Raw genomic sequence first — 24,386 nt, forward strand, 5'->3', positions numbered from 1 at the left:
CAGACACAAGGAAGGAAAGAATAGCAAACAATAGCCTGCAGTTGTGTTTAGGGTGAGCAGATTGACACTGTGTTCTTTGTTTCAGACTGAGCATCTCATTTTGTTTGAGTGGCAGAGGCAATAACACATCTGCATATATACATATGGGTCGCTGTTTGGGTCCCCAAACTAATTTGCCAAACATTTTGATCAAGATCGATATTAAATAACATACATGAAATGAATTCAAAATGATATCAGATATTGCTGTAAATTAGTTGCTACATAATGCAAAAATGCACTCCTGTCACGATTTACATTTGGCAAACACTGCATTAGCAATGTGTTGTGTCTTATCTCACGGTTGATAAAGTGAAAGTAGCTAACCTCTCATTCTGATCCACTTTAATTATTTATCTGTTAAATGGAGCAGAGAAAACAGAAAATATTCACATTAAGAAGATGAAAAGTCCCACGTAAACACAGGTCCTCATAACATGAGGAATTACCTGAAACACACACACATGCATGCACGTGTACACACACACACACACACACACACACATTTTTCCTCTATAATACAAAAAGTCACAGAAGTCCCCATGAATAATGGATACCTGTGGTTTCGGAGACATCAAATAACAGTCAGATAGGGCTGGACAGGGAGGCAGATAGAGAGACCGTGTGTTGAGTGTGTCTTTGATCTTCTGCCCAAAATGACTGTATTACTCTCTGCACAGATGCTGTGTGTGTGTGTGTGTGTGTGTGTGTGTGTGTGTGTGTGTGTGTGTGTGTGTGTGTGTGTGTGTGTGTGTGTGTGGGTGTGTGTGTGTGTGTGTGTGTGTGTGTGTGTGTGTGTGTGTTCGTGTTACAGGCAGAACATATTCATCCGTGACCCTGTTTTCATCGAGGAAGGAGATGAATTGACAGTTAAAGGTCAGGGAAGAGATGAGCAGGACATCTTGGGAGGACAGAAAAGAGGATATAGTCAGTTGATGAGGTGACTGAAGGGAGGGTGAATGTGAGAAAAAAAAAACATAATATCCTGGAATAGATTCCAGACAGAAAGACGAGGAATAAAAAAATATATATATATATATGTATTTCTGTGAAAAAGAGTCATAATTATTAGCAGCGATATTTATTGTAAAGTACAAAGAAACGATGACAAAAACACTCCTTCCACCTACATGTCACAAACGCTAATGGCCTTAATGTCAACTCATTAAAGGACAACTTAACAGCACCTCTTTATTTTTCAAAGCATTTATGAGTGACAGTCCATTTTGCAACTTCGTTAAACATGGAATAATTAGCACTTAAGCAGGAGTGGGAGGTGCTCCCTGCTTATCATATGTACTGCATGTCAGTTGTTGACAGAGAAACAAAGACTTTCTCTCCCCCTCTCTCTCTGCACTAATGGAATTGTGTGCTGCCTGCGAGTGAGTGCAATTACACTGAATCTAATTTAGAAACAACTGTAGTGATAATTCATCTTGAGTTTTGTGGCGGGATCAATAAGAGCTGGGCTCTCTTGTCGGGATACGTTTGACCACAGCTCAAGTGGATTCAGACTAGATAGAAAGAATGTGTTCAGAGGAAGAATGTCTCCATCTTCTCATTTTTTTGTCCAGGCTTGTCAGTCAGTCAGTTAATCAGTCCATATCTATATCAATGAGAGAGGGAGCAGGTGAGTTCCAGCTATTAATACTATTATAATAATAATAATAATACTTGGATTAGATTATATATAAAATAATATAAATATATTGGTTTGAAGAAAAATATTTGTATAATTATTTTTGCAGTATTTCATTTTAATTTAAAGCTCCCATAGAGTGGTCCTGTTGCACATATGTTAGTTATGGAGGTCTACTTACATACATTAACTTGTTTTTATGGTCAAAAACCTCCTAGTTGCTGTAAACAAGCTGATAGAAATCTGTCTTTCCTGACGCTGTTCTGAGTCGCAATATTTCAGACATAAATCTCACCCCCAGAAGACAGAGTGCGTTGTGATTGGCCAGCCAGCGTAGAGCCTTCCCAACTGTCTTGTGATTGGCCAATACCCGGAAGTGACATATTCAGCACACCAGCTCTCAGAAGCACAGCTCCCTCCTCTGGAACGGTGGATGCACTGCTACTCATTATCAAAACATTGTTTTAACAATGTTTAAAAATAGCTTCTTCACGACTCCCCACCGCAGTCCCAGTCGCAGTGACTTTGACCTGGAGTCAGACCCAGAGTCAGAAGACACTGTCGCTCGTCAAACACCTCCACAACGGACGTTATTCTTCTTCTGCGGTTCAATTTATGCAACCGGATGTACCCGGACTAGTGCCCGGAGCAGGACGATCTGCTGTTCAGGAGAACCGCTGTTTACGTAACCGGACCGGGTTTTTTCAGAGATCTCGCTGAGCCCGAGATTACAATAAAACACAGCGTTCTCAGCAGTGGCTGAACTGTTTGTTTCAAAACTTCAGGGCTTCGTAAACAAGGTAATGACTCAGAAACACACTAAAAACAGCGTTAATTGGAACTTCCGGTCTTGTTCCACTTAAAGAAATGTGTAAGTAAAATAATACACATCCCTATACTTTGACTTATAGATACAATGTTTCACAGGCTAGTACATTTCATTGAACTGTACGTAAAAACTGACTTCCTATGCTACAAAATTATACTGCCACCTGGCTTTAAATTAGGGTTGTGTGGATCGTCCATCATGATTGGCTGCCCGACATCATGATGGAGAGCCAGCATCGTGATGCCACGCCCCCACCCTGTCAGACATAAACTAATCCTTGTCTCTTCGACTTTACATAAAATCTTTGCAGGGATTGCTCTATAAATTAAATTGTGAATATAAGTAATGTATACGCATGGTATTTTAACAACTTCTCACGTTAATTTAATGGTCAACAGCGTACCCGACGTTTCATAAAAATTGCACACGCATTGATCTGCAGCAGCTTCACATCCAAACTCCTGAGAGAATTTTGTGGGCTCACCACCCTCTTCAAATTCATAATCTGAAGATGGAAGTTGCTGATCTGACTGAGCGTCACAATCAACTGGAGAGAATCACGTGTCAAGCGCAGCTTGAGAGACTTTTCCCAAAGTTGCTGGCCGACGTGTTTTCATTTAAACATGTTTTCATATTAATTACACACAAGGCAAGGCGATTTGTCTACGATTCCATTCACACACTCATTGTTATTGTTAAAGTCAATATATATTTTATTTACTGATCAAAAAGGTGGAAAGTGATGCTGACGAGCCTGGTCGGCTCCCTGGGGAAATCTAAACGTGACATACCCTCCGCGAAAGAGCAGCTGCATTAGCGCATCAGCAGGCGCATCAGACCCTCACCATATACCAGGGAAAGGATATGTTGGTCAGTTTCCACAATTATAGTTAGGGCTTGAGCACGAAAAGTGCCAGGGCCAACAGCTCCTGGTATGGAGGTCGGGTAGGCAAAAAATGTGATAGTGGCATAGGGCCCCAACCCATGCCTAGCCCCAGGGCTCTGTAGCGCCCCCAGAAGTTGGGCTATGGTCAGACAAAAGTAGTTTTGGTGGGTGTGTTAGGCTTAGTCCATATTCTTGAGGAATTTATAAGGATTTTTTGTCGCAAGATAAAGTGGTCAAATTTTCATAAAATGCAAAATGTTTTCATTTTTTTCTTTTGTGTCTCAGTTGCACATAGTTGTTTCAATTTTAACCAAACTTGCTACAGTTGTTGCTCTCAATATTCCAAATTTCTAATGTACTTCCATTAGCTCCACCCAACAATAAGTCCATTTTGGAAAAACAAAAAATGATTAGTCCATGCATTTGAACAAACTCCTCCTAGCGCGTTTGAGCTAGCCCTGCCAAACTTAGCACATGTGTTCTAGATAAGTTAATGATTAAAAGTTCAAGACTTTTATATAACTTAAAAGGCATGGCCTCAGTGCTCCAACAAAGTTGACCTTTAAATTCCAATTTAGAACTACATATTATTGCTCACAGTCATCAGATATAATGAGTTAATTGATATCTAATAGTTTATTTTGAATTATTTGTTTTTGTTTTTTTTGTTTTGATATGGATATGAGTCATTGTGGCTCAGTAACGCCACGATTCTGACCTAGCAGGGCACCAGAGCTTAAGGGATAACTCCCTGCCCTTCAAGCCCGAAGGCTCCACCAAACAAAATCAAATGCCAGTGGGAGCAACTTGCTGAGTTCTCTGTCCAATCTCGTGCAATGTGGGGACCAGGCATGTTGGAGAATCTTATCTCATTTTGAACAAATATTGGACTCTCTAAAGTGAGTGTGACATTTAATGCTTGGTTTTTTTTGTCTCTCTGTGACGGTGAGGTCGTGGAAATGCTGCCGAGTGAGTATTCTTTCATGACTGCGGTCCTAGTTATAGTAAATTATAGTTTTTAAGTAGAACATTTTTTTTTTTTAGGATAGAGTAGGGTAGATAGATAGAGTAGCCAATAGCCATCAGTTGAGTAGTGAGCGGTTCCGCTTTTCGCTTACACTTGTGGAACACACTGACATTCTTGTTACTTTTCCGCTCAGGTGAAAGTTTCAGCCTCCAGCAACATGTATAGCCTGACAACACTTTCAGTAAATTCTTGCTTAGCCCACCTTTTTAACCCCAAACAACTTCCAAGCAACAAACATGGCTCCTCTTTTTGGTACAAATCCACCTGTGTTGTCCTCTTCTACCTTTTCAGTTTTCAGAACCTCCAAGGTCCAACCTCTTGAAACCTTCTATTACCACCACACTTACGTCTTCAACTAAGCCAGACGTCTCAAACTCTGGCCCTCTAATCAATTTCTTGGGGTCTGCCTCTTAAAGCTATACGTAGCCTTCTTGTGCATGCCCCTCAGGACTTAGTTAAAACAACATAGTTGAACATAAACAACTCCGCCTCCCTCAAAGTCCCACCCTCCAGGTCAGGAACGGCGGCAGCCACGCATATGTGTGATTCATTAGAAGCCTGGATGCGGAGTGCTGAGGTTCTCCTCTGCTGAGGTCCTCCTCTCTGCACTGACTGTAGGCTGGGACTGCGGAGGCTACTGTGCTTTGGGAGGGGATCCTGGCAACACACGCTGCTTGTTGAGCACAGCAACTGCAACAGTTGTTGGCAGAGTGAAACGTGCTTTCACATGAGAGTCTCCAAACACCACAGAAAGTCATCAGATTTAGCGACAAAGTCGCCATGTTGGCAACATTGCTCTGTCAGAGAGGCGCGCGACTCGCAAGCTGTGACAGCGATCGGCGAGGCGCGCGACAGATGACAGACAGGAACCTCGGCCATTTATTTTATTCGGTCCAAATAATTTAATTGGTCATACTTTTATCATATTAATATGAAAATTAAATAATGCGTGCGCCTCTCTGAGCTAAACCCTTAGCATGCATTTGGGGGATGCAGCAGTGAAAAGGGTTCCACTAGGAGTAGTGTTTTGCTGCAATATATTCAGTTTTTAATTTACTGGTCATGCGTTGTGTGGAAAATGTATATTATAAAAAAATAAATACCAGTTGTTGGTATGAACCACCCAGCAATAACTCAGACAAAGGAACACAGAGTTTATCCAACAATAAGGAATTTGAATGTCAGACACATCTCAGCTTCAATAATTCATCCATTACCTCAATCCTACCAAAGCTGCTCTTGTCCTCTCTTCTGTGTCTCTCTCATCTGTATTTTCTTCACATCAGATCTAGGATTTGCTGTATTTACATTTTTGTCATTACCTCTTTTCAGCCAAAATCCCTCCTCTATTAAGATTCACCATATTCCTCCTTTCACCTTTGCCTGCACAGTTAAATTCTGTGTAAGAACTGGAAATGTGGGAGATTTCTGACTGCCTCTGATGTCCTTGAGAAAATGAAGCTCGCCTGAAGCTATTGTATGTATATTGGATGAGAGTTGAATCCACAAACTCATCTGTCTTCTTCCTCTCTCTCTCTCTTCTTTTCCTCTGTAGCACAGTCTCTGATCGGTGAGCTGCGAGCATTGAAGATCGAGCAAAAGAGCATAATGCTGGTGTGGAGGGAGCCCTCCTACCCAAACAGCAGTCGCACCGAATATGAGGTCAAATACTATGAGAAGGTAAATCCACTGTTACATCATCGCTTCTCTGGGCTGTCGTCACCATAAACAGTACACATTAACACTGTGCAACTTTTGTTTGACTTGTTGACACTCTAGCAAATTCAGACTCGTATAGTAAAGAGCAACATGATTGTAGCATAATGTAAAGTGGGCCTTAATTCTACACACTGGTCTTTTTATGACTCTATATTCTTATGCAAGTTTAAGATATTTATATTCAATTGTATCCAATATGCATGTATTATATACAATTTACATAGAAAAGTTAACTATACAGCCATTAAATTGCAGCATGTGATGTTTCTGGAAATTTGATAATTGCATTTGCAAGCAGTGCTTCAAAGGTGCTAATGAGGAATTTCCTGCTGTGGGTTTAGTACCCCCAAGAAAACTATTTAACTTCTATACTTTATATTTTGTTTATAATGTGAGTTATTTACAGTGCAATGTTTACTTTTTTAAAAGTTTCTTTTAAAGTTATTTACAGAATTTTATTTTTTCTATATATTTATATTGTCTTATAATGTGGGTTCTTTACAATGTAATGTTTATTTTTTACTAAGCTTGTATAGGTTTTTTAAAAAGTTATTTACAGTATTGTATTGTTCTTTACATTTATATTTTCACATACATCCGTTCCTACAACAATAGGAAGAGAAAATTAGAATTTTTCTGGCACATTTACAAATGGTAATTAATCGTGATTAATCCACAGCTACCCTGTGATTAATCTAATTAAAATATGTAATCTTTTGACACCCCTAATTTATATATATACGTATATACGAGAGTGGATGAAATAATTCAAGATTACTGTTTCACATTCTTGAAAATCTGTCTTCGTTTTGTAGGGTAGAGATGGGCTTTATTCTCCTTATTACAAGTCACTGGTGTAATGCATTATTTTGAAGCTGTTAATTTAAGGGCAAAAGTTGCATTTTGTTTCCTTAATTTATGTTATATATTTATTTTAAAGTAAATTGTGTAAGAGCATTAATCATAAAGGACGGCCAGCTGGAACCTTTACTCTGTTCACAACACATAAAGCTTCATCTTCATACGGAACTAGAACTAGAGATGCACCTGGAGGGCTCACATACCTCCGCCAAACCTCACGCCCTGTTTTGCCATGTTAAAGAAAGTTTATGTGGGTCATGCTCCAAATTTAAAAAGTGTTTTTATTTATGTTATCTCATGACTCACAGGTCATCAGTTTTTGTGGTTTGACTCAATATTGTCATTCATTAACCTCAAAGAGAACATAATACATAGAACATAGTGTGATGCTGAAAAAAGGTCTGCTGTTTTAAAGCATTTAATCATATTCTATTGGTTGTGACTTTAGAACAGGGGTTCTCAAAGTTTTGATACCTGAGGGCCAATTTAGGAACCCAAAATTGGACTGAGGGCCGCCAAAGGAAAAAAACAGAAAGAAATCCCATTTGTAAAAATTTTAATGACCAGATTGCAGTTCTACAGTTTAGTGTTAAGTAATAAGTGTAAATATAATGTAATTCAAGCCTTAATATAATAACGCTTTATAATTTACTGGGTAATTACCCAGTATTTTGGCCATTGTGCTTACCTTCTAATTACAGGTTAATACCAAGTAACACATTTCTGTTACCATATATTTACTGGGTAAATAGCTAGTAATTTGGGGCTTTAGCTATTTGCTTATTACCAGCTTATAACCCAATAATACACTAAAATTCACCATATAGAAACCAGGTAAATACCCAGTATTTTTGTTTACACTTGTTGGTCTGTATCCAGTAATGTCCAATAAACATTTAACAAATTTAGTACCTCCTGGATTAAAACTATTAACTGTAATTCATTGCGGGCCGGCAGCAATGTTTCAGCGGGCCGCCATTGGCCCCCGGGCCGCACTTTGAGAACCAATGTTTTAGAGCAAATTAGCCGTAGTGTTTTCATATGATTAAATTATTGCCTTGCCGCGAACTGCTGCCTCCTGAGGTGGTATAAAAAAATAAAAAAAACATCATCTAGTCTTTTGAAGTTCAGCCTCAATGCCATATCACTGCCTTGTTTCCCTTTTGCTTTTACGGACAGCCAGTCTCGTTTCATCAACCTCATCAAGATCACTAAGCATAGTCCACATCTTCACCATAAATCTGTCATGCACATAAACCACAGATGTCATGCTCACTCCTCCACATCTACATACATTTTTTTTAGTATCACATCCCACTCCCACTTTCACACCTGATTCTCTTCTCTGTTAAACCTAACAAACTCTGCTTCCTACTGCTCTACTCTCACTCCTTTAAACAAATAAAAGATAGCTGATGAAAAAAGTTGAGGAAAGATAACTGTAGGTACATTTTTGAAAGGAGGAGATGCCGGTGTGTTAAAAATGGAGAGGCAAAGGTTAGCGAGATTATTAGGGATAGCTGAGAGTGAAGATGCTTGTAAGAGCACAGTGATAGAAATAAGTGAATGAAGTTGCTTTGTGAGCAGTGGTGGAGGAGAACAGCATGAGGGAGGTTGATGAATGGAGATGGTATAAGGGCCAGACAGTGAATAACTGAGAACAAGATGAAAAAGCTGTTGAGAGGCCATGACATGAAAAGGTAATACAGCTACAGCTATTCTTGCATGGTCTATAAAAGTATAAAATATGGCACTGCTTAGACTGTGTGAGCTTTTGCTTTTATATCAAGACACTGTACAGAACGCTGAGCTTTTAAAAATCATTGGATAACACTTGAACATATGGGACATTTAAACGTGTTTGATAAGGGTCATTATGATAACAGTGACTCACAGCAGTAATGCCTAATGATTACTACACAGTGTATTCATAAACCTAAACAAACCTGACATAAGAGCAGGGCGTCCTACCACACCAATCACTTTGTCTCCCCTCTGTCCTCTGTTCAGCTCTGATAGCTGGAGTCATGGTATTGTTCATACAGCATCTGCCATTACTACCTTGGTTTTCTACTTACTTTAGGCCTAGGTCATTCTCTCTGCCAGAGAGTCCACAGAGAGCCAACGCATGTCCATGTGTGTGATGGCAACAGCTACATCTATACTACAATGAGTATACAAGTCAGACCACTGCATTCCACCAATTCGTATTCAGTGTGAACCACTTTTTTCAGTTGAACACTAGTGCAGGATTTCTCAACCCTGGGCATGAGTACCCACTGTCCTGCATGTTTCAGAAACTTTTAAAACAAGCAGGACAGTGGGTCCTTAGGATCGGGGTTGAGAATACCCAAGGGCGTGTCTAGAATTTTTTTTCTTGGGGGGGCAAGCTAGGGGCACAGACCGTGGAAGGGTGGCACACTGAAATTAAATTTTTTTTTATTTTTTTTTAATGCCCCACAGTCTTAGATCATAATAAACAGTAGGCTGAGGTATTTGTTTCACTGGTATCTAATCCTACATCTTGTTAACTTACAGACTTCATTTTAAAGACATCCTGCTGCCTTTCTTGACATTATGGACATATCCTGTTCAGTTCATTGAAACTTATTATGCTATAGGCTACTCCTTCCTATTTCATAGATAGATAGATAGATAGATAGATAGATAGATAGATAGATAGATAGATAGATAGATAGATAGATAGATAGATAGATAGATAGATAGATAGATAGATTAGTATTAAAACAGACTTAAAAGTAATAAAACAGAATTGAGATAATAATAAAGGCAGATGTGGTATGTGAGTCTGAGTGTGACTGATTGAGGATGCAGTGACTGATACCTTGATCACCGTTATCTGCAGCCATTTTTTCTTTATTGTGAAAAAGGTCTCAATATTTTGTCAAGTGTATGAAATAGACCTTTTTGAAGACTGAAAACGAGCTAACGCTAAATGGCTATTTCATTGAAATTTGGAAAATGTCTGTATTTCTATAGCATTTTCTAGTCTTGATGGCCACTCACAGCCACACATAACAGTTTCTGCCCTTCACCCATTCACCCATTCATACAGCACATCTTTCTATCACACGTCTTTCATTCCCATTGACACGCTGCCAGCACAGCTGTAAGGATCCCCCACGTTGATCCTTAAGTGTGTTGCACAGGGACACATCAGCATGTAGACCTGGAACTGAACCTTTCTTGTTTTTTACCAAGTTGACTTGTTCTTTACCACCTGGAAACCTGAAGCTGCAGTGTATTCCCTCTGCACTACATTTCTATTCAATAGACTGCTTTTACTGTCTGAGTCATTTTTTGTCCTTTTTTCAAACCAGAGTGACACTTATTTATTGAAAGCAGGGGTAATAAGTCCTCAATTTGTCTAGTCTTTGAAATTTTTGATCTTTAAAAGGGAGCGTGACTCTATGAAAGCCTTCCTCACAATAAATCAAGCCTTTGATTTGGTTACAGACTTTGTCTCTCACCTCCTAAAGCACAACAAACTGTGCCTTGGGAACGAACAAGGCATCTCACAAATGGATTCCACCCACTTGTCTGTTTCTGTCTGCTTCGTCTGTTTTTTTTTTTTCCTCTCTTGTCTCATGTTGCTCTCTGTTTGTCTGTCTGTGCAGGAACAAAAGGATCAGAGTTATTCTACTGTGAAGACAGCCGCCACTCGCATCAGTGTCAACAACCTCAAACCTGGCACCACATATGTCTTCCTCATACGCCCTCTGTCCACACCGGCCTCCTCGTCCCTGTCCTCCTCACTCTCCTCATCATCGTCTTTGTCCTCCTCTTCCTCCTCCTCCTCCTCTTCTTCCTCCTCCTCTTCTAATCCTTCCTCACCCTCCTCATCATCATCATCGTCCTCATCTCCGCTGCCTATCGACTACGGGGCGTACAGTGCTCCCCTGGAGTTGCAGACACTTGGCGAGCGTAAGTAGCCCTTTTTTTACGCCCCCCCTCCCCCATTCACCCCCTCACTCTCCATCGTCTTGGCGCTGCCAGGCGGATTGGGATTGTGTCGGCACCTTGCCAGCTCCCACAATGAGGTGTGCCGCTAGTGTGTGAAAGACAGGCTGGAGACGGAGAAGCAGATTTCACTGTGTCTGAAATTATGTGTGAAGATTGGAGATTTTACCAGTAAGCTGTGAAATGCCTCTTCTTTTGTGCAACTTGGTATGGTGTTCCTGGAGCCAGCTGAGGGTTTCATAACTCTGTGTCTTTGGGTGTTTTTACGCCTTGTACTTCTTAGTTTTGAACCATATACTTATTTAACCATTTATCTGGCTCATATATTCTTTGTGTAGCAGAGTTACTTGACATTATTTATAGAGTTTAAACCAACTGAGAGCTGCCCCCACATGACCTGAAAAACCATTCTCCTCCATATTTGGCAAAAGGCCACTTACAACAGAGAATATTTTGGGTTGCACATATATTTGCCTCACTTTGGAGTGAGAGGGCATTGCTACACAGTAACCTTTCTGGAGATATATATGCAGTTTTATACATTTGCTTCAGGCTAGTTCAAGTGTCAAGTAGATTATGACATAATGCTTGATTATAAACAATATTTACACTACATTATCATGAACTGCTTCACCTCATCATTATCTGTCAAATTACATATTTATCACGTGTAGTTGTCTACACCACATTTGGAAAATACTTTACTGTTTGTTAATAATATTAATGTATATTTAAGTGATCTCATATTTAAAATAACATCCATTAATGTGTTTGTACGTGAATGATCCTTTTAATGTTTTTGTTGCTTTAGAATATATGTACTTAAGATTTGCTTTATGGAAGCCTCCAGTTTGTACCACCATCTTTCTTCAGCAGCCAGAGCAGGTGTTTATGAAGTAGAGCAATATCCTTTTAGGAATGTGAGGCCCACTGTAGTTTTCTGACATTTTCTGCTGTGTCCTATCATAATTTGAGCTTTATTTTCCTTGGAGAACAGCAGGTGATAAAAAATTCTTAATGTTTTTTAACAAAAGCTCAAAATATAACAAGTTCAGCACAAATGCCTCACCTGGCTTCCATGGAAGATAATGGAATGCATTTGAAAGCTTCCCAGCAGCAACTGAATTGGCCCCAAAAAACAAGATTGTTTTGTCAGTAACTGTGGTTCTGGTTTATTGCTATCATCACTTTTACAACAACAAAAACAACAAAGTGCACTGTAATTTCTAGAAATACAAGGTGTTTCTTTCAGTCACTTGAGTGAAGCAGGGCATTACAGACATATTCCAGTCTAATAACTATGGATCAAGGGTCCATTAATAATGGAGAGATTGTGGATTCATAAAAAGAGCTCTAACCAAACACCTTATTTGCTCCTGTTTCTGTCCACTCTTGATCTTTTATAATTGAATATGCTACGTGCAATGTATGAGCGAGTGATGAATATTGTAGAACTAATAATAGATGATTTTCACAGCAGATATTTGTCAACGTGAAAGTGTAGGACAAACAGGTTTTACCAGTAACATTAATTAGATTTGTGCTGTGTAAGGGTAGATCACACAAAAAAATACTTGACACTTTAACCTGGCTTTAACCAGTTTCTGAAATATTTGTTATTTTAAACTGCACACACATTATCCATATTTTCTGTGTACAATACAATACTATATGTATAAAGATAAAATAAAAAAATAATTTCAATGAGTGACTGTCTCCTGTGTGACAATGAGCATGTTTGGTGTAAGATTGTATTTATCATCAACAGTGGCTCTGGCGTCCAGTGAGCAGAACCCAGTGGTGATCATCGTTGTCATATCTGTGGCTGCCCTGATCATGCTGCTCTCCATGGGAGTCGGACTGCTCATCTGGAGGAGGTAGATATGAACACAGTAATCACAGTATTTGATTTCATTTAATTAAGTTGCTCCTTCTGTCGTTCCTCACATTTTAATACCGTTTGCATTACATGAATGCACATGTGGAAAAAAGGCCAACTTGACTATGACTTTTCGTCACATATGTGTGCCCCATTATAATCAAGACTGCAGTGACAGGAGGTGCTCCTATATCAAAAATTAATGGTTGACAATCACCATTCCCTCCCATCAATATAAACATAAAATGGAAGTTGGATTGATAATGGTGCAGTCTGCAGCGTAGGAGCAAATGAAGTCATTCTCTCTTTGATCATCTTATTTTGGAGGCGAGTTCATAGTCTTTACCTTTCTAATTAGTCCTCACATAGAGAAGTGGTCATTGAAAAACAGCAACATGATGAGAGGGAGGTCAAAGCAGTGTCCCTTTGCTTCATCACTTGGGTACATAAAGAGTTCAAAAGTCTTTTATAATTTGTGTGAAGTTCTTTATTTAACCGCATCTCGAGAACACTGAAGGTAACAGGTCGCAAACGGTCTCACGGTATGGAAGCAAATGTGTGTCATTATTCAAATTAAAATGCATTAACAGAAATGCTTTTTCATTTTCAAAATATAGCTGCATTTTGTGACTCAAAAATAAAATTAATAATCAATATTCCAAACTGCATTTTAATTTTCAGTTTCTATACTGCTTATTCTGTGCCTTAATTAAAAGACAAAGCAAACAGAGAAATGCTTTTTCTTTTTCATGTTCGCCGCAAAAAGTGTTTCATAATTCAAAATCAATTCGCAATACGGAGCGGCGCAGGATAGTGACGTCACTGGCCACACCCCTTGTTCTTCCAAGCGGGCTTAGCATAGATATATAAAGTATAGATTATAGATTATAGAGTCTTATGGCGGAGTGTCCAACAACAGTATGGACGACACATCTACCCTTTACATATCTATAGTGCAGAGTAGGTACTATGCGTGATGTCGCCAGAGTCCCGGTGACTGATTGACCAGAGTGCCGTCACAGGAAGAGACATCCCATACAACTGTAGATCAGTTAAAACTACTTAACAATCCAAAAAACTTTGGTTAATTTGCAACAATTACCGGGGGAAACGTCTAAAATCTCAATAAGGAGTCTGGTGTGTTTAGGGACAGCACCGCTGATTGTGACCGGCTGCATAGACGCTGCAGCTGTGTGTGTTTGTGTCACACAGAGTCTGTGCTCCTGAGAACTCCGACACAAGGATCGAGCCAAACAATAATGCTGAACGGTAGATCGGTTAGAACTACTTTAACAATCCTAAAAACGTGGGTTAATCTCCAACAATTACCAGGGAAATGTCTGACATCTCAATATTTAACCGAGAAGTCCGGTCCACGATGGTCCTCTACTCGTTTGTGTTGGTGTGTGTAGAAGAGCCGGAAGAAGGCGAGCGGCCAGTGACGTCACTATCCTGCGCCGCTCCGTATTGCGAACTAATTTTGAATTATGAGACATTTTTGCGGAGCGAACATGAAAACGAAAAATAATTTCTCTGTTTGCTTTGTCTTTTAATTAAGGCACAGAATAAGCAGTCTTGAAGTTGAAAATGAAAATGCAGTTTGGAATATTGGATAATGGCACACATTGGCTTCCATATCACGGTTGATGACACTGTCCTTTCTGCACCTGTAGTGGTGTGATCTCACTATCTTCATGCCATGAATTTCTTCTGATTTTGTAGTGGTGGGAACAGATCATAATAAGGTATTTAAAAAAGAAAGGTGCATGAGATGAACCATGGCCCATTATCTTGAATACATACTTGCATGAATTAGATCAAACAAGCCTCTTATCTTTACGATGGAATATTTTCAAGTAGCCCTAAAGCATTGAGTGGATTATTTTAAACTGTGGATAAGCAACTGAATTTCAACAATTTGCAAATGTTAAACTTAAATAATTATACAGTATGAAGTCCGACTCTTTGCTGTCAGTAGCAGCAGCACAAATCCAATAGTCTTCATAGCTAATTTGTAGATCCGTGCAGGTATTTCCCCAATATACACAGTTTTTAAGACGAGGCTTCTCTCGCTGACAATATTAAAACTTTATTCAGCAGCAAAGAGGAGAAATATATGTAATATATATAAGAAATATATATAATATATATATTTCTCAGTTTTCTGTGATCATATTATGACCACTGGAAACCTTCACTAATAATTAGCTAGAATTGACCTACCTTCACTAAAACCTTCACTAAAAGTATTATCTAAATAATAATGAGAATGATACATTTATTTTTATAGCATTTTAACAAGATTCCAAAGATACATCACAGACTACATGAGTATTGTTAAAAAACATTCAATAGTTACAACATAAACATAAAAGGAATATAACAAATTAATAAAAAATGATCAGAACTAAGATTCCAAATGTTTCACCTGTTTTGGTTCATCAAACCAGGATTTGTGTTGGGAAATTGGGAATGCTCCATTGACACTTAACTACACCTCTAAGCCTTGGAGGCTCGTTGTCCCGGACTCCTCCCCCCTTTTAGAAACATTAGACCCGTTGTGTCATCGCCTTCCTCTCTCCACTGCTTGAAGCGTGTGTGGGATCTCACTATTAGACCATGCCCCCCTTCAGAAAGGGATTTTAGTTACCCCTCAAATGTACATAGCAATTATATATCTTTTTTATTACAGATTGTGTTGTCAGAAAGCTTAATTTTGAAGTTGTAGTTTATGATTCCATTTAAAAGTTACTCAGGTGTTTTAATGCAGATTTTAATGTTTTGTTTATTTGTCGGCAGCATCTTCGATGTTTTATTCAGCAGAACAGAAGCGAAAGACATTTTCTGCTTTCTGTTCCAACTACTTTGCTCTTTGACTCTTTTCCAGTTTTATATTCTGCCAGCTTGCCTCACACACGCTCACACACACGCACTCACACACACACATCAGACAATGAACTCATTCTCACATGTAGACAAACGAGTCGAGAGCACATATCCATACTCCTACGCAGCTCCAACACTCACATACTTATTTCCAGAGTCGCACAGTTTGGATTTATTTATTGATTTTTCATTCAGTTTGGCTGCCGTTCAAATGACATATATCCAGGAAAATATTCATAGATAGATCAGGTTGTGTGCATTCTCACTTGCTTTCCTCCACATGTACAGACACAGATCTCCATCAGTGCCTCCTCTCGTAAGGGTAAAGCAGCGTATGCTTTTTCCACAGGTGTGTTTACCTGTGAAAAGATGGGATTTTGATGCAGGGACATCCGACCAATTCTATACACGCACAAACGGCACAGCGACGGAGCCAATTGGGTGTAAACATGGGGTCTAGTCGTTCACAGCAGCCTCATACAGACTGGTGCTATAAGTCAAATGCCTATAAATGAATCTAGGGGAGAGTGCACACGGACTGTGTGAATGCAACAGCAGAAAAGAAACACATTATTTAAATGTATCCTTGCTTTGAGGGAACGCCAGCAACATTGTCCCCTTGTGCACAGTCTAGTAAGGAATAATAATGTTTATCTTTGTTTCCTTTATTTCCATCATTGCATTCATTGCAAGTGATCTTCATTGTTCATCCCTGCTGGACCATTAACTTGCTCTTTATGTTTTGCATAGAGACAAAGAGGGGAACGGATTGATGCCTCAATTACTATGCCCTCGTGTTTGCAAAGACAGCCAGCTCACGGCTACGGCTGCGGGGTCTCGGTTACATCGATCTGCCTGCTCACACAGACACTTGCAAATGAGTCCCACTGCACACACACAGAGGCAGGGACAATAGGGCTGTGGCATGCACCAGGGGCAGGCACTGGGTTGTTTTTGCTCAGCACACTCGGTTGGAAAATCTGGCTTCATTAATCACGTTTTAATGTATAGTGTGTGTCAGCAGTTGTATGTATGTATGCATGCATGTGTGTGTAGTTTATTTTCCCCTATCCTTGACCTACACACTGTCCCTTCAAAGTCTAAAACCAAAGACTGTAATATAAAAAAGTGGATGTAGCAGTGGAGCCTAAAAAATGTGCAATCACACTGGTGTCTACACATAATATGAGTGGAAAAAAAAACGTTTCACGTGCTCACCAGATACTTTCGAGTGCTCACCAGATACTTTCGCGTGCTCACATGATTGTTTCGCGTGCTCACGTGATTGTTTCGCGTGCTCACCAGATACTTTCGCGTGCTCAAGCGATCGTTTCACATGCTCACCAGATACTGTTAGAGGCTAAGCTAAGCTAGTCAACTATGACGTCGGTGAGTGAAACAGGAAGTGTGTTTGTGCCATGTTGTTGTTTATGTTGGAGAGCCGCAGCAAGAGACTGTCACGCTTCATACTGTTGCTTGGTTATGTTCTCCCCTTTACGAGAGAGTCTCATTGTACCCAGAGAGGCTGTGCATCACCCTGCAGTAATGAAATAAAGTGCCGTGTTCAAAGCAGACAGAGTCCCGCAGTTGTTATGTTGTTGCCGAACGAGCTAACCCAAGCTAAGGAGGTTGTTAACAATACTTTCTCGTGCTCATCAGAAAGTAATTGCATGAGGGCATCATTTCGGTTTGTGTTTCTGTGGGAAAATGACAGTAGCTACAGGAGTTAGTTAGGCTATATTTTAGCCCGGGACTTTGCTCTCTACGTCACAGTCAGGTTGTGTCTGAAATACATTTAAAATATATTTTGAAGCCTTTGGAGTCTGTTTCGGTGCAAGGGATACATCACTTTGGATTGTGTTGTTAATTTCATTCATGAACAGTTACAAACGCCAGCCGCTCCAACATTTCGAGTGCGCCTTTTATGCCAACACTCTGGCAAATACTTTGACACAACTGAGAAAGTCAGCACGTTGGATTGCTTACTACAGCGTAGAAACCAGCCTACTGCAAGAGCCCAGAACCAGGTTACAAACATGCTTATATAGCTGACTGATTACCTGATCTGTCCAGCTGTCTGATCACCGGCTGAGCCACTACTCCTTTCCCTCCAGCAGCCGCCTCTCTAACCACTATATAACTATATACGCTCCTCCGTATTGCGAACTCATTTTGAATTGTGAGACACTTTTTGCGGCGAACATGAAAACGAAAAAGCATTTCTCTGTTTGCTTTGTCTTTTAATTAAGGCACAGAATAAGCAGTCTAGAAGTTGAAAATTAAATGTTTAGAAAATTAAATCTTAAATGTAATTTTCTTTATCATTTTAATTAAGTCACAGAATGAGCAGTCTTTTAAAATATTGATTATTAATTTTATTCTTGAGTCACAAAATGCAGCTATATTTTGAAAATGAAGGTTCGCCAAGTTAGCCGCAAAATAGTAGCATATGAATGCAAAATAAATATGTGCTCGCGTATTGATGAATGGACACCGACTTCGTAGTTTCAGTATAACACCATGTTCTGCGTTGAACCATGTGAAAATGTCTCACCCACCGTGAGGACAGCCTCTTCACTCCCACCACCCAGACAGCGAAGCCCGCTGCTTCTGATGATGAGCCGCTGCCTATCAGTTGTTGACTCTGACAATCAGCGAAAGTGCAGCATGATAAATAAGCGAAAATCAAAATTACTCAAAAATGTGAAAATCAAGGCTGCACACCATTGGGCCATGATTAACCCATATCCAAAATCTTAGGTTGATCTGACTAACGGTCAGTGAGTTATGCCCGTCACAGACAGACATACAGACAGACAGACACAACTTGCTTTATAGATAGATATCAGCTGATTAATTTCCTGTCAGTGTCCTAAATGATGAAACCAAGACTTGCAAATGTTATTGTGAGCAATACTCGTGATTTGTTTCTCCAGTTTTTGCATTTAGCAGCCATTTTGAAAAGTGATTTTCCTATTGTGACCTGTCAAAATGGCTGCAACACATCAAATGCACATCCCCATTATTAACTTTTGATGTAGTATTCTATTTTATATGCTCTAAAGTCACAGTATACCCGCTATAGTGACATAGTTTGGAATTACTATTTAGAACTCGCTTATAATAATTTGGGTATGAAATCAGGCCAATGGGACGGAAGGCTAGATTTAAGGGCTTTGTCTTTTCTGCTCTCTTACTTTATCCAGACACTGTGTCAACACACACACACACACACACACACACACACACACACGCACACACACACACACCCACACACACACACACACACACACACACACACACACACACACACACACACACACACACACACACACACACACACACACACAGTCCATCGGTGCTTGACAGAGTTTGACTGAGCCAGAGTTCCAGGGCATTGACCAAACATTCTCCAGGGAGACCAGGCTTGACCGGTATTGGGATTGTTTACCCTTGACTGACCCAACCAGCTTGCATGTGTCCCTAGGATTGTGTGTATGTGTATGTCTGCAACATGAGTTAGGAGTTATCAGGAGAGAGGAGATCCAGAAGAATGGAGTTGGGAGATTTAAAGCATAGTCCCTCTGCCTCACTGTGACAAAAAGTGGAATTTTAAGGGGATAACGTGAAAAAATGGCAAAGAAAAAAGGTCTCAAAGTTTCCTCTGTGTCGTTCACACATCAGTGCCTCAGAAAGCCCCCCATCACTGGAAACAGACATCTTCCATTTTAAAGGGGAAAGTTTTAATTACAAAGAGCTACGTGCTTCAGTTGTGCCCATTTATTGTTCTTTTTTGTTTATTTATTACTTATAAGTATGGAACTGCTGATATTCCAAAAATGTTTAACTGAAATATGTTAATATTATGCCTTAGATATAACACATAACTGTTGTAAAGAGGGAAATGCTTATGTGGTCAACCGTAAAAAAAAAAAAGCTGCACTCAAATGTGTCTTTATATTGAATCTAATAAAGTAGAGTCATACTAATTTATTATACTTATTAAAACTAAGAGTGGCTTCATGAAATTCTACCATTTCAATGAAATATTCCACACATAAATCTCTGCTGGCCTAATTCCTCACTGCCACTCACTGTTTCTGCATCTGTATGCTGTTCAAGTGTTATGTTCCAGATAAGAACAGCTGGAACACGTTACATGATAGTCAAAAATTTTCTTAAATCATACTCAGTTTGTTCAAGAAACAAATAACATATTATTATTATTATTAATATATTTCCATTGGACTGGGAACCTTTATCGCTCTTATTTACATTTAGTTTAGTTTAGTTAATGAAATGTATTTCTATCAGGGGCAGTGTACACAGTTCATTAATCTCCATGAGAGGAACTTTCCTTTGTACCAGATGTAGCTATAGTTCATTTCCATCTGTAGTCCCCAAGCAGGTGAACAGAAACAATAAACTACAGAGAATACACACAAGCACATGCAACTACAGTAAACACTGCATTGATTTCATTTGGGCAGTATAAACAAAGACTTATCCATAACCATAGCCAGTTAATGTCTAACGTTATCCTATGAGGTTTTTTTATTTATTTATTTATTTATTTTGGGCATGTCAGTTAGATCAATCATCATCACACATCATCTTAGTTTAATTCATACCCATGGCTGAAGGGGAAAGCAGGAAAACCAAAAGCTTATCTAGTCCCGCCCCCATTACCCACAGAATACATTATTATCATCATACTGATTTTTCATATGACAGTTTGACATAACATGTTCCATCAGCAAGCAATCAGAGCTGCAGTCTAGCTCTAGACAGTCAACAGAATACGTGTCTGTCATGAGTGGCAACAGTTTCGACTTGTTGCCTGGCATGTCACAAAAACACAGAGTGGTCCAATCAACAGGGACCATTTCAGTAGTTTGATTATTAACTTGGATGGTGTGAGAGCCCGTTTTTTTACGGCAGAAACGGGCTACCAGGAAACCAGGTTTTGGTTTCTTTGAGGACTACAGGGTAATGGTTAATATCAAAATATGAAATACATTCAGAATTTATGGGGACATGTAGACGGTGGGGCCACATGGTTGGCGTAGTGGTTAGCACTCTTGCCTTTGCAGCAAAATGACCCAAGGTTTGAGTTCTGTGCGTAGGTTTTCTCCATGGTTCTCCGGCTTCCTCCCACAGTCCAAAAACATGTGATATGGGGATTAGGTGAATTGGTCACTCTAAATTGACCGTAGATGTGAGAGTGTGAGTGAATGGTTGTTTGTCTCTATATGTGGCCCTGTGATGGACTGGCGAACTGTCCAGGGTGTACCCCGCCTATCGCCCAATGTCAGCTGAGATAGGCACAGCACCCCCCGTGACCCTCTGGTGGAGGATTGGCGGTAGATTTCGTGGATGGATGGATGGATGTAGACAGTGGGGCCACACGCTTGGCGTAGTGGTTAGCACTCTTGCCTTTGCAGCAAGATGACCCGAGGTTTGAGTTGCAAGTTCTGTGCGTGGGTTTTCTCCGGGTTTTCTCCAGGTTCTCCGGTTTCCTCCCACAGTCCAAAAACATGCAGATTTGGGGATTGGAGTTTTCTACCAAACTTCCAACAAAACCCTCTGAAGATGTAAGATTTGCCATGAAGACAGTTTTGGTATCACTTTATTTTGATAGTCCATTGCCAGTTCTCTACTAGTAATCTACAAATTATAGCCTGAACATTAGTTGCTTTTGCATCTGTTGATGGTCGTCTAGTTGGGCATTGTTAGATTTAGCTGGAACAGTAATTGCGTGAAATACATACAAATTGGCATTTGCACAGTACACAGTAATATTTCTGTGAAAACAGTGTAGAAAACGAGTTTCCTTGTTGTTTTATATGGACAGGGATTGGGGCCACGTGTGACATTTTATTTGGAAACAAAGTAAAATAAAAATAGGACAGAATTCTGAGAATAAAGACAGAATTACAACCGTAATCTAATTTGTTTTGATTTATTAAGATCCCCATCAGCTACTGTAATGTAGACAGAAGCTACTCTTCGTCAGGTCTTCATATTATTCAACAGTGAACATGGTGACACACACAACTCTAAGATAACCTTTGTCTATTTTTGCTATTCTAAAAATAAACATAGAGGAAAGAAGAACACATATATAATCACTCACTATTTTCACCAAGTCTTAAAGCAGGATGGAAAACTCTACATTCATATTACATTTTCAAGAACAGGCTAAACCACGAGTAAAAAAATAAATACTATTTCAACTTTTTATCAAAACATATTGTATAACTCTGTGAAATAATAATAATAAAAAAACTATTAACACTGTGATTTTTTTTGCTCAGAATTCTGAAATTCTGAATGTTCTCAAAGTCAGATTGAATGAATCGAATGCTAAATGCTGTGATAAATTGTGCCAAGAGATGGAGTCGACTGCGACAGAATGTAGTCTGAATCTTCTGTGTTTTGGCACCTGCACTCTCCTTTCAGCCATCTGCTTATTCTGAAGTGTGAAATTTCACATTTGGTCCAGAATGTTAGATAGAACTTAATAACTGGAACCAATTTTCAGAAAAATAAATAAAAGAAAACTCACCAAGATGAAATCATTTTATGGTAATGATTATGTGGAATTATAATCATTTTGTGGTTTTTGACAGCTTCCACCACATTTCAGTGTATCCGGTGTTTAGAGTTGAGAGAAAGGAATCAATCCAAAGTTATGTTGACTGTGTTTTTTTTTTGAGTAAAGAGCCAGGATTGACATTGGCCCTCCCCTCCCCCTCCGCCCCCTTCCTCCCTTGTTTTCTTCCCAGCAGCGTCTGCTCGGGCTCCTCCAATGTAACTCCTGCTAGTGTGGTGCTGCTCTCGACCTCCTTCTCCACTCTTCCTCCTCCTCCTCTTCTCTCTCCTCTTCCTCCCTTCACTCAGCTGATTCCCAGGTACACTGGCATGTCTGCACTCCACTTCCTCTACAATCCTCCTTTCTTTTTTCCGTTTCAGTATCCTTTTATTTCCCCAGTCATCCTGCCATATATCTCCTCTTTTCTCCTTCCCCCAGCTCCTATTTCATACCACAAGAATGATAATAGGCCAACACCATTTCTCCTACTTCCTTCTTTTGTCAAGCTGTTTGGTCAAATAAAATGTTTTGTTTTTTTAATCCTCGGCTCTGCACTCTGTTACTGTTAAATTCATACTCCTTAAAAGAAGCCATCCACCAAAAAAGAACCACTTTGCATTTGCCACTTCATTTTTTGTCACTTCTGTGACATTTCAAAAGAAGTAATGGAAATGGTATCAAGTCATGGGACTTTGCCTTCATGCAGCTCTGCCAATTTATTCTTCTTTTTCCTCATATGTCCTTTCTATGAGGCTTAGTTGGCCCCTCGTCTCCTCGCCCCCTTCATATCGCTCTGTCACGCTTAATTGTTATTTCGTGACTTCTGCTCAATGCTTTGCTCATTTGCCTCTCGTCAGTACCTTAACTCATCCTGTGGCAAGTCTTAGCTGCACTTTTTCATCACCACCAGTGGTGGCTCCTGAAGAAAATTTCAGGGGGGGGCAATTTTTTCTGATAATGATAAGGTGATTCAATAGGTGCATAAAGGAAGACAGTATCAATTTGTTGTTAGATAATTAACAGTCCTCCTTGTGTCCACTAGATGGCAACTTGATAAGCAAATATTATTTACATGAACCTAATGTATGATGTAAAATAGCTAAACAGGACACAGATGTGTCCAGCAACCACATAAAGACAGGGGCAGAATATTAAGTCAAGTATTTATTAACTGACCAAGGATCAAGAGCTTTCACAACCTTTACCAGATACATACAACAAACATATGACAAGATAGTGCAGTCAAATTATTCATTAAGTGTAAAGGAAAGTGCAGAATTGGATCTTTAGATGTGTTGCTAAATACATCTTACAATACTCTCTTACACGAAACAGTCCGATTGTCTGATTTGCGTGAAGTTTAACCTGCAGTTAAACCCTAAGCAGAGCAATACAAACATCAACAATGTTAGCAAACAAGCTAACAAACGTAGCTTCAAATGACTGCTGTCCGCTGCTGGGAGCACGTTAGTGCATGCACATAAATCCTCATTAAAAATGCATTGGAGGGTATTTTTTTTGGAAAAAAAATTGTTTAACATGAGAGTCAATGGGAGAATTTCCGGGCGATTCTCCACGTCAGTCAAATCGCCCCAGAAGAGGCGGAACCATAAAACGTGACTTGAATCTGATGATTCTGATTGGACAATGACAGATAATATGTCTAGAACACTGAGAATAATTACCTTTGCTGGCAGAGATGGCTGAAGGGAATATTAGTACTAAGGATCTTTGGAATTGCTGAGAAAAAAAATCTCTTTCTCCTCCTAGTTGGGAGGGCGTCGCCCAAATCTTCCCTATACACCGGCCGCCCCGATCACCACCATGCTTCCTTAATCTATAGCATCTGTTCGTATCCTGCAGTCCATGCCATCCCGTTTTTTCCCTCCTTCCTCTGCCCTCAACTGAGTACTTTATGGGCTATGCCGAGTGCCTCCTCAGCTATTTCTCCTTCCTTGCATACCATTCTGCACAATTATTCTCTTACCCGTAACCTCATATTTTCTAGTCACTTCCTCTCTGCTTCTCTGTCTCCCAACTTCCTC

The 24,386-nt window shown here is 39.7% G+C and overlaps 1 protein-coding gene across 1 annotated transcript in view; it reads left to right on the plus strand.

Moving 5' to 3' along the window:
- The window catches only part of epha10 (EPH receptor A10), a gene marked incomplete at both ends in the record, with an annotated part of 224,510 nt that overhangs the window by 168,444 nt on the left and 31,680 nt on the right, over positions 1–24,386 (plus strand). The window contains 4 exons of the mRNA XM_083899397.1: positions 5,976–6,100; positions 10,639–10,945; positions 12,750–12,858; positions 22,535–22,660. Coding sequence (XP_083755523.1) covers positions 5,976–6,100; positions 10,639–10,945; positions 12,750–12,858; positions 22,535–22,660 — 667 coding nt within the window. The remainder of the gene's footprint in view (positions 1–5,975; positions 6,101–10,638; positions 10,946–12,749; positions 12,859–22,534; positions 22,661–24,386) is intronic.

This window comes from Microchirus variegatus (genome assembly GCF_963457635.1).
Source record: "Microchirus variegatus genome assembly, chromosome: 13".
Taxonomy (NCBI): domain Eukaryota; kingdom Metazoa; phylum Chordata; class Actinopteri; order Pleuronectiformes; family Soleidae; genus Microchirus; species Microchirus variegatus.